Source organism: Crinia signifera, chromosome 5, assembly GCF_055691185.1.
Source record: "Crinia signifera chromosome 5, ASM5569118v1, whole genome shotgun sequence".
NCBI classification, from domain to species: domain Eukaryota; kingdom Metazoa; phylum Chordata; class Amphibia; order Anura; family Myobatrachidae; genus Crinia; species Crinia signifera.
The window spans coordinates 203834354-203847761 of record NC_139221.1 but is presented as its reverse complement, the minus strand read 5'-3'; the positions used below and the strand labels follow the sequence as shown (position 1 = coordinate 203847761).

The following is a 13408-nucleotide window of genomic DNA, read 5'->3' as shown; positions in this document are numbered from 1 at the left end:
AATGACATAGCTTTAAAAAGTAAACTTACTAAATTAAAGCAACCTGGAAATGGGATGATTACGATATGAATGGAAGGTATATGGTCTGAATATGACTGGAAATAGGGGGTGATGAGGCAGCAATAATGTGGCGTATACAGCAGTTTTGCTTGGCCAACTGCACTGTGGAGCTCGTCTTTGGGTTGTAATTAAGACAGTAATTAAGCTTTTACCATATCCTGCTTGCAAAATATTTACTTTTTACAGTGCTACATTCAGCATAGTGCTATAGTTCTAGCCTCACACAATTACACACACACACACAACAATTATTTTCTTTCAGTGCTTCCTATACTGAGTTATGCAGAGCACACACATTTTTGCCAACCTCTAGAGCAGTTGGGCAGCACTGCTCTAGGACAGAGGTGATGCTGTGTGTGGTGATTAGCCAATTAATTAAATAGAGGTTCTGTTCATTTCCCATCCTCCGCCCCCGGAGGAGGAGAGTGTAGAGACGGCGGAGGGAGAAGCACCTGAACATTGGAGGATGCAGAGGGAAACGGAGGAGGTGGACGGGGGACAAAGAAAGCTCAGAGGAGGACTGCCGAGTGTCCCCTGGCGCAGGACCCGATCATCGGCCGCATCACCAGGTTGCGCCACCCGGCCAGGACCAGTGAGTGAGTCCGGGAGCTGCAGCATCAGCGACGGCCCCCGGTGTGACTCAGAGTGAGGGACCACCATCGTCACTAGGCCGCGCAACCCGGCCAGGATTGGGAGTGAGTCCTCCAGACCGTGGGAGCCGCCCGCCCCCCACTCGATGCTCCAGCTCAGGGCAAACCCAGCGGAGGCGGCCCCCATGGGAGCAGGTACTGCCTCTCTATCGGCCCAGAGAGGGTTCAACTCTGGCCCAGGCCCCATGGACTCTCCCCCAGCCTCACTGACTCTCCCCCCCCCACCCGCCATCACCACCACCACCCACGCTAGCTCTCCCTCTAGCCAGGCGTCTAGTATGCTGCCCCCCCTTCCCCCACTGCTACCTGTGAGTAGAATGTTAAGATGGCGCTGCTGATGGCTGCCTAGGATCTGTGCCGCTAGCCAGAACATGTCTCCCTTGTGGTGTTCGTTATCTGTACTGTTTTTTTTTTTGTTTTTTGTGCACATGGTTTTGTCCATCTAAGAAGGAATTTGTCAGAAAGAGTGAACTAGAATAAGGCCCATTGTCTCTTATCCTACTATGTTAAAAAACACACACAAAAAACCCCAATAGTTTTTGTACCTACCCAACCCCATGAGTAAGAAAGCTAAGGCAATAGCAGGGCAAAGAAATTCCCAAGACCAAAGGCCAAGGGAAAATGACAGGCGCTTAACGAGAGGTGCTCTTCAGGGTGTAAGCTGCTGCTCAAGGGGGGATAGTCAGTCCCCACCACCAGAAAACACAAGAGCAAATCACGCCAAGGCGTGTGAGCAGCGCTAAAAAAGGTGACACACACCAAGTTGCAGATGTAATAATATTTTACTTAAATAGTATTGAAATTAAAAAACATATAATGGGGTACAATAGAAAAATACAAAATTACACAATAAAAACAATAGGTACCATAAAAAGCAATTCCTCACATCACAAGCTGGGATAAGTGTGACTGTATTAAGTCCAATGTAGGACAGGAGATATGTATCACGTGATAATACGAAAGTGGGGAAGAAAAAAGAAAAAAATCTTTTGGATTACAGGTAAGTGCACGTTACCATTTGGTGGACGATCTGTGTAGTAACCACGGGTGGTAGTTGGAATCCTCACCCGGGTAGATGATGATTGGTGGAGAGTGCTGTCGATTGGCTTCCGCTAATGATGTAGCCCCCTGTTGATTATTTGGTATTCTTTTTCGGGGGGTAAGGCAATAGCAGGGCGCTCATCCCAATTCATTACACATAGACTTTACAGTGTTCCTCTTGGAAAAAAAAGTAATACATAGAAAGGTTTAGTGTGTTTAGAGTATAAAAAAAACATATATCAATATACTTCACAGTAAACCAATAGTACTGCACTAGCAAAGAGAAATATTTACAAGCGATTCACTCTTCGTTCCCAAAATACCTTTAACTCCTCCAAATGGGCCATGAGTCATGTTGCAAGCTGTTCGCTGAAGATTGTGTTCATACATCAATTTAATCTGATATTGGTTGCCATATTCTACGTTTCCCAATGTACCTTTATCAATAAAATAAATTATGTTAATTTAAAATGTTCATTAAAAAATGTGACAATTAATGGTAAGCACATATTCAAATCTTGCTGAAAACAATTATCATGTGATAGCTAAATGCAATTAATTCTGCAACAAGTCAGTGTTTGGATCAACATTTTCAATACAATACAACCACTTCAAACAATAAGCGCTGTAGTCTACAACAGTTTGTCACACTGCAATTTTATAAACTGTGTAAGAGTCACTGCAGAGTCATTTGACATACTTGTGTACCAGATGGCATGCGATGTGACGAGATTTTGGCCCCCTATAAGATTAAAAATTGTATAAGCACCCAAATGGGTGCTTACGATGTTAAATGCAGCCCCACGCCAACCCCCCACTATAAACGTGAACCCGAAGCGTGGCGAGCGCAGCGAGCCTGCGAGGGGCGGCGGTACGCGTCTTACTACCTTTTCATACCCCCACTATCCACGTCGGCGTGGAGTTGAGAATAGAAAGTGTGGCGAGTGCAGCAAGGCACCTAGCCCGAAGCGTGGCGAGTGAACGCGGATACCTTCACAGGTATCCGCGTCCCCTCGCGGGCTTCACAGGTGTCTGCGTCCCCTCACGGGGCTCGCTGTGCTCGCCACGTTTCGGGCTCGGTGGCTCGCTGCGCTCGCCACACTTTCTATTCTCAACTCCACGCCGACGTGGATAGTGGGGGTATGAAAAGGTCGTAGGACGCGTACCGCCACCCCTCGCGGGCTCGCTGCGCTCGCTACGCTTCGGGTTCACGTTTATAATGGGGGGGGGGCGTGGGGGTGCATTTAACATTGTAAGCACCCATTAGGGTGCTTATACAATGTTTAATCGCATCGCATTGTATGCCATATACAATGTCATATAATTTTAAAATTGTATGACATTGTACAGCATCGCGCGATATCGCATCGCATGCCTTTTGGGCGCCGCTAAAATACACAAGTATGGATTTGATATTTACAAAATGGCACTCCTAAATAGGACTTCTCTAAACAGAAACTTGAAGACGGCCATTAACTTACTTTGTGCCTCCGGAAGGGGATCCCAGAAGGGAGAGTGACTTGTGTCACCCTGAATGACTAGTGCTTTGTAGACTTGCATGAGAATGCAGCAGGATCCTACTCTCCCAGGAGTACTCCACAACATTTGGGAGACTCCTTGATAAGTAGGCCATAAACATAATAGAAATCTTTCATGCACAACAATACAAATATGAGAACTGCAGCACAGATGCATGATACCAGGTTCAAAACTCCAACAGACAATGAGGCAGATGTATTAAGCCTTAACAAGAGATAAATGTAAGGGTGATAAAGAGAGATAAATGTCCAGCCAATCAGCTCCTTGCTGACTTTTTTCAAACAAAGCCTGTAACATGGCAGTTAGCTGGCTGTTTATCTCTTCTTATCACCCTTGTATTTATCTCGGTACTTGTGTATTTTGGCGGCGCCCCCCCGATGTCCATCGTACGACGAACAGATCGCATCGCATGCCATGCACCCGATGGCATACGATGCGACGCGATTTTGACCCCCTATACGATCAAAAATCGTATAAGCACCCTAAAGGGTGCTTTTGAGCACCCAAATGGGTGCTTATAATGTTAAATGCACCCCCACGCCACCCCCCCACTATAAACGTGAACCCGAAGCGTGGCGAGCGCAGCGAGCTCGCATGGGGTGGCGGTACGCGTCCTACGACCTTTTCATACCCCCACTATCCACGTCGGCGTGGAGTTGAGAATAGAATAGTGTGGCGAGCGCAGCGAGCCACCGAGCCCGAAGCGCGGCGAGCGCAGCGAGCCCCGCGAGGGGACGCGGATACCTTCACAGGTAAACGCGTCCCTTCGCGGGCTTCACGGGTATCCGTGTCCGCTCGCCACGCTTCAGGCTCGGTGGCTCGCTGCGCTCGCCACACTATTCTATTCTCAACTCCACGGCGACGTGGATAGTGGGGGTATGAAAAGGTTGTAGGACGCGTACCGCCGCCCCTCGTGGGCTCGCTGCGCTCGCCACGCTTCGGGTTCACGTTTATAGTGGGGGGGTGGCGTGGGGGTGCATTTAACATTGTAAGCACCCATTTCGGTGCTTAACATTGTATAAGCACCCATTAGGGTGCTTATACAATGTTTAATCGCATCATATGGCATTGTATGCCATGTACAATGGCATACAATTTCAAAATTGTATGCCATCGTGCACTATCGTACGATATCGCGTCGCATCGCATACCATCGTATGCGTTATGGTATGCGATGCGATGGGCGCCGCCAAAATACACAAGTACCTTTATCTCTTGTTAAGGCTTAAAACATCTGCCGCTAAGGTCCTTATTCTGGTTAACTCACAAAGGCAATTTCCTTCTCAAATGGACAAAACCATGCGCACTGCAGGTGGGGCAGATGTAACACATGCAGAGAGAATTAGATTTGGGTGAGGTTTTACTTCAAAATGATATCTACAGTATATTGCAGTGTAAAAATAAAGCAGTCAGTATTTTCCCTTCACAGAAACAAAATAACACCCAAATCTAATTCTCTCTGCACAAGTTACATCTGCCCCCTGCAGTACACATGGTTTTGTCCATTTGAGAAGGAATTTGCCTTTGTGAGTAAAGCAGAATAAAGGCCTAAGCCAAGGCAAAACAAAACATTCCATTTGTCGATAATACATACCCTGTTTCCCCATTAATAAGACCTACCCCGATAATAAGCCCAACCTTTATTTCTGGACAACGGTCCAAAATAAGCTAAGCCCTAGCTAAATCCGCATCTTGCCCAGTCCCTGTGCTAAACTTCCTGTGGAAGGCAACTAAAACAACAATTAATTTAGGGGCATAGCCACTGTCATTTACCTTTCTTTATTTTTAATACTTATTAAACACAAACCAAATACAAAATAGATTACTGTACTAATTCAGCAAATGCCAAAACTGGAATATTTTCGTCACCGATAATGCGGCACCCTTGGATCCAGCACTGTGCCAGATTATCCTTTATTGCTATATTATCGGTGGTACATACAGAAGCATCCGGGCCGTTTAACCTCCTACCCCACTGTCTAAAGCTAATACTCCTGCAGCCTACCCCCCCTCACCCTCGACAGGAAGCTCTTAAATTGATCAAAGTCGGACTCCTCTGCAAACTAACTGTCAGGGGCGTAACTAGAACTTTATGGGCCCCATAGCAAAAATCTTTATAGCCCCCCCCCTCCTCTTCCTGGGACTGTATGGTGGCGAGAGTCTAATGGTGCGTACACACGGTGAGATGTGCCGCGCAATGCGATTCCCGATCGCATCGCATGGCATGCATGCAATGGCATACAATTTTGACTATATAGTGTAGATCTGCACTATATAGTCCAATGCAGCCAAGACTTTCTGCCATGCGATACGGGAGCACGCATCGGGATCACAAGGGTTAAAACCCTTGCGATCTTCATGTGATGCCGACACGATGTTGACTATATCGTCAACATCGGAAGGCAAATTGTACCGTGTGTACACACTAAAAGATAGACATTGTCAGGGAGAGAGAGGAAGACAGTGTCAGAGGGCAATAAAGAGAAATGTGTGTGTGTGTCAGGGTGAGAGAGAGGGAGATCAAGCTGGGAGGACATTACTGAGGCAGGAAAAACAGGTGGGCATAGACAGATTGGGGGCATGGACAGATAGAGTACCATATTAGAGCACAGATATGTACAGACAGGTGGGGAGGGGCCATAGATAAACAGAGCACCATATTGGTGTGTAGATGAATGGACGGACAAGGGGGCATATGTGGACAAAGCAGGGCCAGATTGGTAACTTAAAGTATAAGTGGGACTGTATTTAGGAGAAAGGAAGAGAGAATGCGGGGAGGCTAACACATAGAGGTGCAAAGGGGGGAAAGGGGGAGACTGCAACATACTGAGGAGAGAAAGGAGATGTGTAAAGAGAATAGAGGAGGAAAAGTGAAATCTGTCATACACAGAGATGGTAGGAAGGTCTGACAGAAGGTTCAGGGGTGGGGTGTCACAGGCATGCGCAGGAGAAAATGGTGGCAGGCTGTCACTTGCAGGGGGTTGCAGGCATGCTCACAAGCCAGAGTGGAGGAAGCAGGCTGTCACTTGTGGGGGGATCGGTGGGTACATGCAGGTGAGATAAGGGAGGCAAACTGTTGCAAGGAAGGGCTGTGCAGGCACACACACTTACTGGGGGGGGGGGTACTTTCATCTTAGTGAGGGGGCAGGCTGTCACGGGGGGGGGGGGGTGGCAGGCACATTCAGGTGAGAGGGTGGAAGCAGGTAGTCACCTGCTGATGGGTCTATAGGCACGCGCAGGTGGGAGAGGGGGGCTGCTGTCACAGGGATAGGGATATTCAAGTGAGAAGAAGGCAGCAAGCACAAAACAGTTTTTACGTTTAAGGCAGATATAATCCCCCCTCCCGTTACCTACTATTAGCTGAGCTTTATATCGCTCTCTCTCCGAAATCCCTGCGGGAGTTGCCGCCCGCCGGGCGCAAGCTGTTAGCACAATCTCAGCATGCGAGCGCCCGGCAAATGGATGGGGCAGCTGCAGCGCCCTCTAGTCTGGCGCTAAACGCAGCCTGTCCTGTCCCAGCACCCACCTCATTCCCGGATCTGACATCTCAGCGCTGCACTACTTTAAAAAGAAAAAGTATAGAAAAAGTTAGCAGGCAGTGCTGTATCTATAGAGGATGCAGGGGATTGCCTGCTGCATCCTCGGGCCCCCTAAGCCCTCGGGCCCCATAGCAGCTGCATCTCCTGCACCTTCTATAGTTACGCCACTGCTAACTGTACCCCGCAGCATAATTGAGCCCTTCCGCAGCCTAACTAAGCCCTCTTGCAAAGCGTCTCAGACACCCCCGCAACCTAACTCCCTCCAGAGCCTGATATGTCCAGATTTAAAGAGGTGTTGGATAATCAGTGGTGAACCTGTACTACAGTTTTGAAAAACTATAAAATCATCTAATTCAAGTAAAAACTCCAATAGGTCTGTTAACACTAGAAACAATGATCTACAGTACATGCTGGAAAAGACAAGCATTTTACCAAAGCTACAATGGCATAAAACACATCTGAAAAAACACCAGTGGACAGTAGACTTTTGATTTATGGTTGTTGAAGGCCTCAATGTTCTTTTAACATGTACAATACTCTAGACCAGGGCTGGGCAACACCGGCCCTCCAGATGTTAGTGAACTACACATCCCAGAATGCTTTGCATTAGTTTTGCTATGTGGCCATGCTGAAACTGATGCAAGGCATGCTGGGATGTGTAGTTCATCAACATCTGGAGTGCCGGTGTTGCCCAGCCCTGCTCTAGACAGTGTTTAAGCATTAATGTATTCACATTGTTAGCATATATTATTGTTTTCTTAATATATTTTGAAATAAAAAGTAGATGGCAGTCTATAAGGCGGATTACTTGTTCTCTGTTCTTAATCTCCGAAAGTTGCCCCTGCCGTACAATATAAAAAGGAGGGAATGGAGGGTAAATGGGTCACATGACCTAGATAGCCTTCACTGAGGTGGGCCCATGAACCAGGCACTCGGCTGGCATTTTCAGCATGCTGTAATATGCACTGCATACTGAATGCAACCAAATTTGATATTTGGGTTTATTGCTGTGATTGCCTTATGAATGATTTCCAGTACATCTGATCAGTTACTACATTGGGTACTTGTGTAATAGCATGGCGCCCGTTACGTAGTTAGCATCCCTGTCAAAATCAGCATAGTGTTCGCACGGCCCGCGTAGTCAGTCAGAAGTAGCGTAGTGTTTCCGCGACCAGCGTAGTCAGCGTCCCTGTCAGATTCAGCGTAGTGTTCCCACGGCCAGCATAGTCAGTCAGCGTTACGCAGTTACCCATCAGTCAGAGATGAAGTGACTACATTATTTCTGACGCTGTTAATTAGGAATTGCTGCAGAACCTCTCAGCATATTTAACCTGACGCAGACAGAGGAGGAGTCGGTGGCTTTTTTTCAGCAGCACCATTTGCTGCCACTGACACAAACCTGTGTTAATGGACACCCCATGTGCTTGACTATGAAGGAGTGCATATGGCGCTGCCACACTAAAACCTGCTGTAAAAAGGTCAGTCTCCGTGCGGCACATTGGTTCAACAAATATATAGAACCGAGGACAACCATATATTCGGATTGCTGGCGTGAGCAGGCAGGGTATCACCATGCACGGGTGAACCACCGCTATAATTTTGTTGATCCGGACACTGGAGTTCACACCCAAAACATTGAACGCCTTTGGGGATCGTGTAAGTGGCATAACAAACGTCAAAGGGGCTATGAGCGCCAGAATCTGGACTCCTACCTACAGGAATTCATTTGGCGAAAGACTGTTTGCGAAGAAAACGCTTTCCAGCGTATACTTTATGCCTTAACTCTGCTCCCACAGGCTGACAAAGCAGACGACACAGATGTAGACACAACTGCATTAACTTCTGCTGCAGTTTCTGTCAATGCAGAATCAGAAGAATAACGGTTTCATTTTTTTCTTTCTTCTTGATAATTTTGATATTATTGTACTTTGTTAAATTGCTTTCTTCTTCTTCTTATTATTATTATTAACTAAAATCCAGTTACCACGTCGTCATTACTGTCTCAGATGTATGATATGGCAGGTGTGAATGTGTTCCTGAAACACCCCCACTATCCACGCCAGCCCGAAGTGTGGCGAGCGCAGCGTGCCCCGCAACCTTTGTATACCCCCACTATCCACATCGGCGTGGAGTTTATTTTATAAAGTGTGGCAAGCGCAGCGAGCCACCGAGCCCGAAGCATGGCAGGCGCAGCGTAGCTTAGCCTACGCTAAAAACGTAGCATAGCCGGACGCCGTGCTTTTACACAAGTACCCTACATTGCATTGTTTTTGTTTCTTACCCATGAAGAAGTCACAAAACTTATTAAGTTCCTGATGTCATGTCCATATATTAAGTGGGGGAATCCTGTCAACTGAGCGCACACCCGTAAAGGGTGTGGTATGTTTCTCCGAAGTCGGGATCCCGACAGTCATTATCCCGACTGTCCGGACTCAGACAGCGTGGCCAGCGCAACAAAGCCCCTTGCGGGATCGCTATTCTATTCTCCCTCTATGGGGGTCGTGGACCCCCACGAGGGAAAATAGCCGACGGACGTCGGGAACCCGGTCGTCTGTGTTTTAGCAGTCGGGGTCCCGACATCGGGTTAACGACTGTCGGGACCCCGTCCGGCACCCCCCGTAAAGGTGTTGTCAGGAATATACCATCATCTCAGTTGTATAGTGATTTTGTATACTTTGTTACCTTCTTTATTCTGTAGGCATTTTTTTTTTATGAATTATGCATTGTTTTTTTAATAAAAAAAAAAAGCCAAATATTTACTGATCGACCATTTTTTTTTCTTGTAGGGTGATATTTGGTAATAGGGTATTTTTAGGAACACTCCCTAATACGTCATCCTGTACAATTCTACATCATTGGCGACTTGTTAAAACAGTGATCTTATAACAAAATTTGATTGCTCTATATCGAAATATTTTTCTGTATTGCGCAGTCTGGTTTTTGTATTTGTGTTTTACTAATAGAGCATTAACAAGATGTAAATATTTTACATTTGTTTATCTAGCGCAAGATGTAGGCATTGTTTCCTCTTTTTAGATGGACAGATTTATAATATTTTTCAAGGAGCTTTTATTTTATTTAAATAAAACAGGACAATAATTTCTCGGTATGCCATCCAATATAACCCCTAAGTATGGGGAGTACAGTATGTAACAATAACAAAAATGTAAACTCGCAGTTCCTCTTCCCTACCTGAGGTGTCGCTGTCTGCTGTAGTGCTTCTAGCACAGTGTGGTCTGTATATCAGCACTGATATGCAAACCAAACCTGTGCTAAACACCACAGCAGGCAGCGCCACTCCAGGCAGGGAAGAGGAACTGCATGGGTTTTCAAATATGGCGGGTGCTAGAATGAACACTACATTTGGAAAAAACAGGATTATTTAAGTGGTCCTCTGTTGTTCTGCATTCCTCCCCCATCCCATCTTCTATATTATTGTTAATTCATGGTGCAGAAACAGAAGGAAGCACTGTAAACAAGCCAGCCTAGTTCAGTTAATTTTCCCCATTGGCCTTTTATAGTGAGAGATGTACAAAATATATGCTAAAAATGGCAGCATCGCTCACATTTGTTATACAAATTCAAAGTACAAATGTTGTGTAAAAAAGATGATATTTCCTATATAAAGGTATATACTACAGGTCATTATGATGAATAAAAATGTTTGCTTGGAAATTTTCACACCTATTTTGACAAATTCACTTGCCACTCAAAGGGTTAACTTTGATTTGATATTAGCAATAAGTAATAAAATACTCCAACAAGATACTAATGGGATACAAAAGCCTGCACCTGAGACAGAATAGACACACAGCTTTCTTGGATGTAATACAGCGAGATGGAGAAGTTCTGTATCCCTACAAGAGAAGGGGAAAAGATACCAAGAAACAAGAAATTCATTCCAAACCATTTTATTTGGCATCGTACATGACATGTGACAGTGACAGAGATGTGGAAGAGTTATTTTTCAGAACATAAACAAACCACTGGAGCAATTGCAGTATACTGTACATAACAAACACATCGAGAAAAAAAAAGCAGATAAACCCAGTTATTAGAGGAACCTACATAAATAGAAAATCCTGCAAAGCACGGATGTAATATCAGTAGCACTGATTTTACATGAGAGGGAGAGAGAGGGAGAGAGAGCGAGAGGGAGAGAGAGCGAGAGGGAGGGAGAGCGAGAGAGAGGGAGAGCGAGAGAGAGGGAGAGCGAGAGAGAGGGAGAGAGGGAGAGCGAGGTAGAGAGGGGGAGAGAGAGAGAGGGGGAGAGAGAGAGGGGGAGAGAGAGAGGGAGAGAGAGAGGGAGAGCGAGAAGGAGAGGGATAGCGAGAGAGAGAGGGAGAGTGAGGGAGGGCGAGAGAGGGCGAGAGAGGGCGAGAGAGAGCGAGGGAGGGCGAGAGAGAGGGCGAGAGAGAGGGCGAGAGAGAGGGCGAGCGGGAGAGAGAGAGGTAGAGGGCGAGAGAGAGGGAGAGAGAGGTAGAGGGAGAGGGAGAGGGGGAGAGGGAGAGAGAGGGAGAGAGAGGGAGAGAGAGGGAGAGAGAGGGAGAGAGAGGGAGAGAGAGGGAGAGAGAGCGAGAGAGCGGGGGAGAGAGGGAGCGGGAGAGCGAGAGAGAGAGCGAGAGCGGGAGCGAGAGCGGGAGCGAGAGCGGGAGAGAGAGCGGGAGCGAGAGCGGGAGAGAGAGCGGGAGAGAGAGCGGGAGAGAGAGCGGGAGAGAGAGCGGGAGAGAGAGCGGGAGCGGGAGAGAGAGAGAGAGCGGGAGAGAGAGAGAGAGCGAGAGCGGGAGAGAGAGCGAGAGCGAGAGCGAGAGCGGGAGAGAGAGCGAGAGCGGGAGAGAGAGCGAGAGCGGGAGAGAGAGCGAGAGCGGGAGAGAGAGCGAGAGCGGGAGAGAGAGCGAGAGCGGGAGAGAGAGCGAGAGCGGGAGAGAGAGCGAGAGCGGGAGAGAGAGCGAGAGCGGGAGAGAGAGCGAGAGCGGGAGAGAGAGCGAGAGCGGGAGAGAGAGCGAGAGCGGGAGAGAGAGCGAGAGCGGGAGAGAGAGCGAGAGCGGGAGAGAGAGCGAGAGCGGGAGAGAGAGCGAGAGCGGGAGAGAGAGCGAGAGCGGGAGAGAGAGCGAGAGCGGGAGAGAGAGCGAGAGCGGGAGAGAGAGCGAGAGCGGGAGAGAGAGCGAGAGCGGGAGAGAGAGCGAGAGCGGGAGAGAGAGCGAGAGCGGGAGAGAGAGCGAGAGCGGGAGAGAGAGCGAGAGCGGGAGAGAGAGCGAGAGCGGGAGAGAGAGCGAGAGCGGGAGAGAGAGCGGGAGCGGGAGAGAGAGCGGGAGCGGGAGAGAGAGCGGGAGCGGGAGAGAGAGCGGGAGCGGGAGAGAGAGCGGGAGCGGGAGAGAGAGCGGGAGCGGGAGAGAGAGCGGGAGCGAGAGCGAGAGCGGGAGCGAGAGCGAGAGCGGGAGCGAGAGCGGGAGCGGGAGAGAGAGCGAGAGCGGGAGAGAGAGCGAGAGCGGGAGAGAGAGCGAGAGCGGGAGAGAGAGCGAGAGCGGGAGAGAGAGCGAGAGCGGGAGAGAGAGCGAGAGCGGGAGAGAGAGCGAGAGCGGGAGAGAGCGAGAGCGGGAGAGGGAGAGAGAGAAAGCGAGAGCGGGAGAGAGAGAGCGAGAGAGGGCGAGAGCGGGAGAGAGCGATAGCGGGAGAGGGAGAGAGTGAGAGCGGGAGAGAGCAAGAGCGGGAGAGAGCAAGAGCGGGAGAGAAAGAAAGCGAGAGCGGGAGAGAGAGAGCGAGAGAGGGCGAGAGAGGGAGAGAGCGGGAGAGAGCGGGAGAGAGCGGGAGAGAGCGGGAGAGAGCGAGAGAGCGGGAGAGAGCGAGAGAGCGGGAGAGAGAGCGAGTGAGCGGGGGAGAGAGAGCGAGAGAGAGAGCGGGAGAGAGAGCGAGAGAGCGGGAGAGAGAGCGAGAGAGCGGGAGAGAGAGCGAGAGAGCGGGAGAGAGAGCGGGAGAGAGAGCGAGAGCGGAAGAGAGAGCGAGAGCGGAAGAGAGAGCGAGAGCGGGAGAGAGAGCGAGAGCGGGAAAGAGAGCGAGAGCGGGAAAGAGAGCGAGAGCGGGAGAGAGAGCGGGAGAGAGAGAGCGGGAGAGAGAGCGAGAGAGCGGGAGAGAGAGCGGGAGAGAGAGCGAGAGCGGGAGAGAGAGCGGGAGAGAGAGCGGGAGAGAGAGAGCGGGAGAGAGAGAGCGGGAGAGAGAGAGCGGGAGAGAGAGAGAGCGAGAGCGGAAGAGAGAGCGAGAGAGAGCAGGAGAGAGCGGGAGAGAGCGGGAGAGAGAGCGGGAGAGAGAGCGGGAGAGAGAGCGGGAGAGAGCGCGGGAGCAAGAGAGAGAGCGGGAGCGAGCGAGAGCGGGAGCGAGCGAGAGCGGGAGAGAGCGAGAGCGGGAGCGAGCGAGAGCGGGAGAGAGCGAGAGCGGGAGAGAGCGAGAGCGGGAGAGACCGAGAGCGGGAGAGACCGAGAGCGGGAGAGACCGAGAGCGGGAGCGAGCGAGAGAGAGAGGGAGAGACCGAGAGAGAGAGGGAGAGACCGAGAGCGGGAGAGAGCGGGAGAGAGCGAGAGACTG

At 49.5% G+C, this 13408-nt stretch overlaps 1 protein-coding gene across 6 annotated transcripts in view; it reads right to left on the bottom strand.

Annotated features, from left to right (window-relative positions):
- Positions 1-13408, bottom strand: part of LOC146080794 (protein PTHB1-like) — a 34457-nt gene that overhangs the window by 9060 nt on the left and 11989 nt on the right. For 4 of the 6 annotated variants that reach the window (XM_083188452.1, XM_083188453.1, XM_083188454.1 and 1 more), the window contains exons 4-5: positions 10622-10686; positions 2075-2188 (exon numbers count right to left, since the gene is read on the bottom strand). In XM_083188452.1, coding sequence (XP_083044578.1) covers positions 2075-2188; positions 10622-10686 — 179 coding nt within the window. Of the gene's footprint in view, positions 1-1016; positions 1929-2074; positions 2189-10621; positions 10687-13408 lie in introns of all 6 variants that reach the window. The other 2 variants (XM_083188457.1, XM_083188456.1) reach the window with 2 other exon arrangements.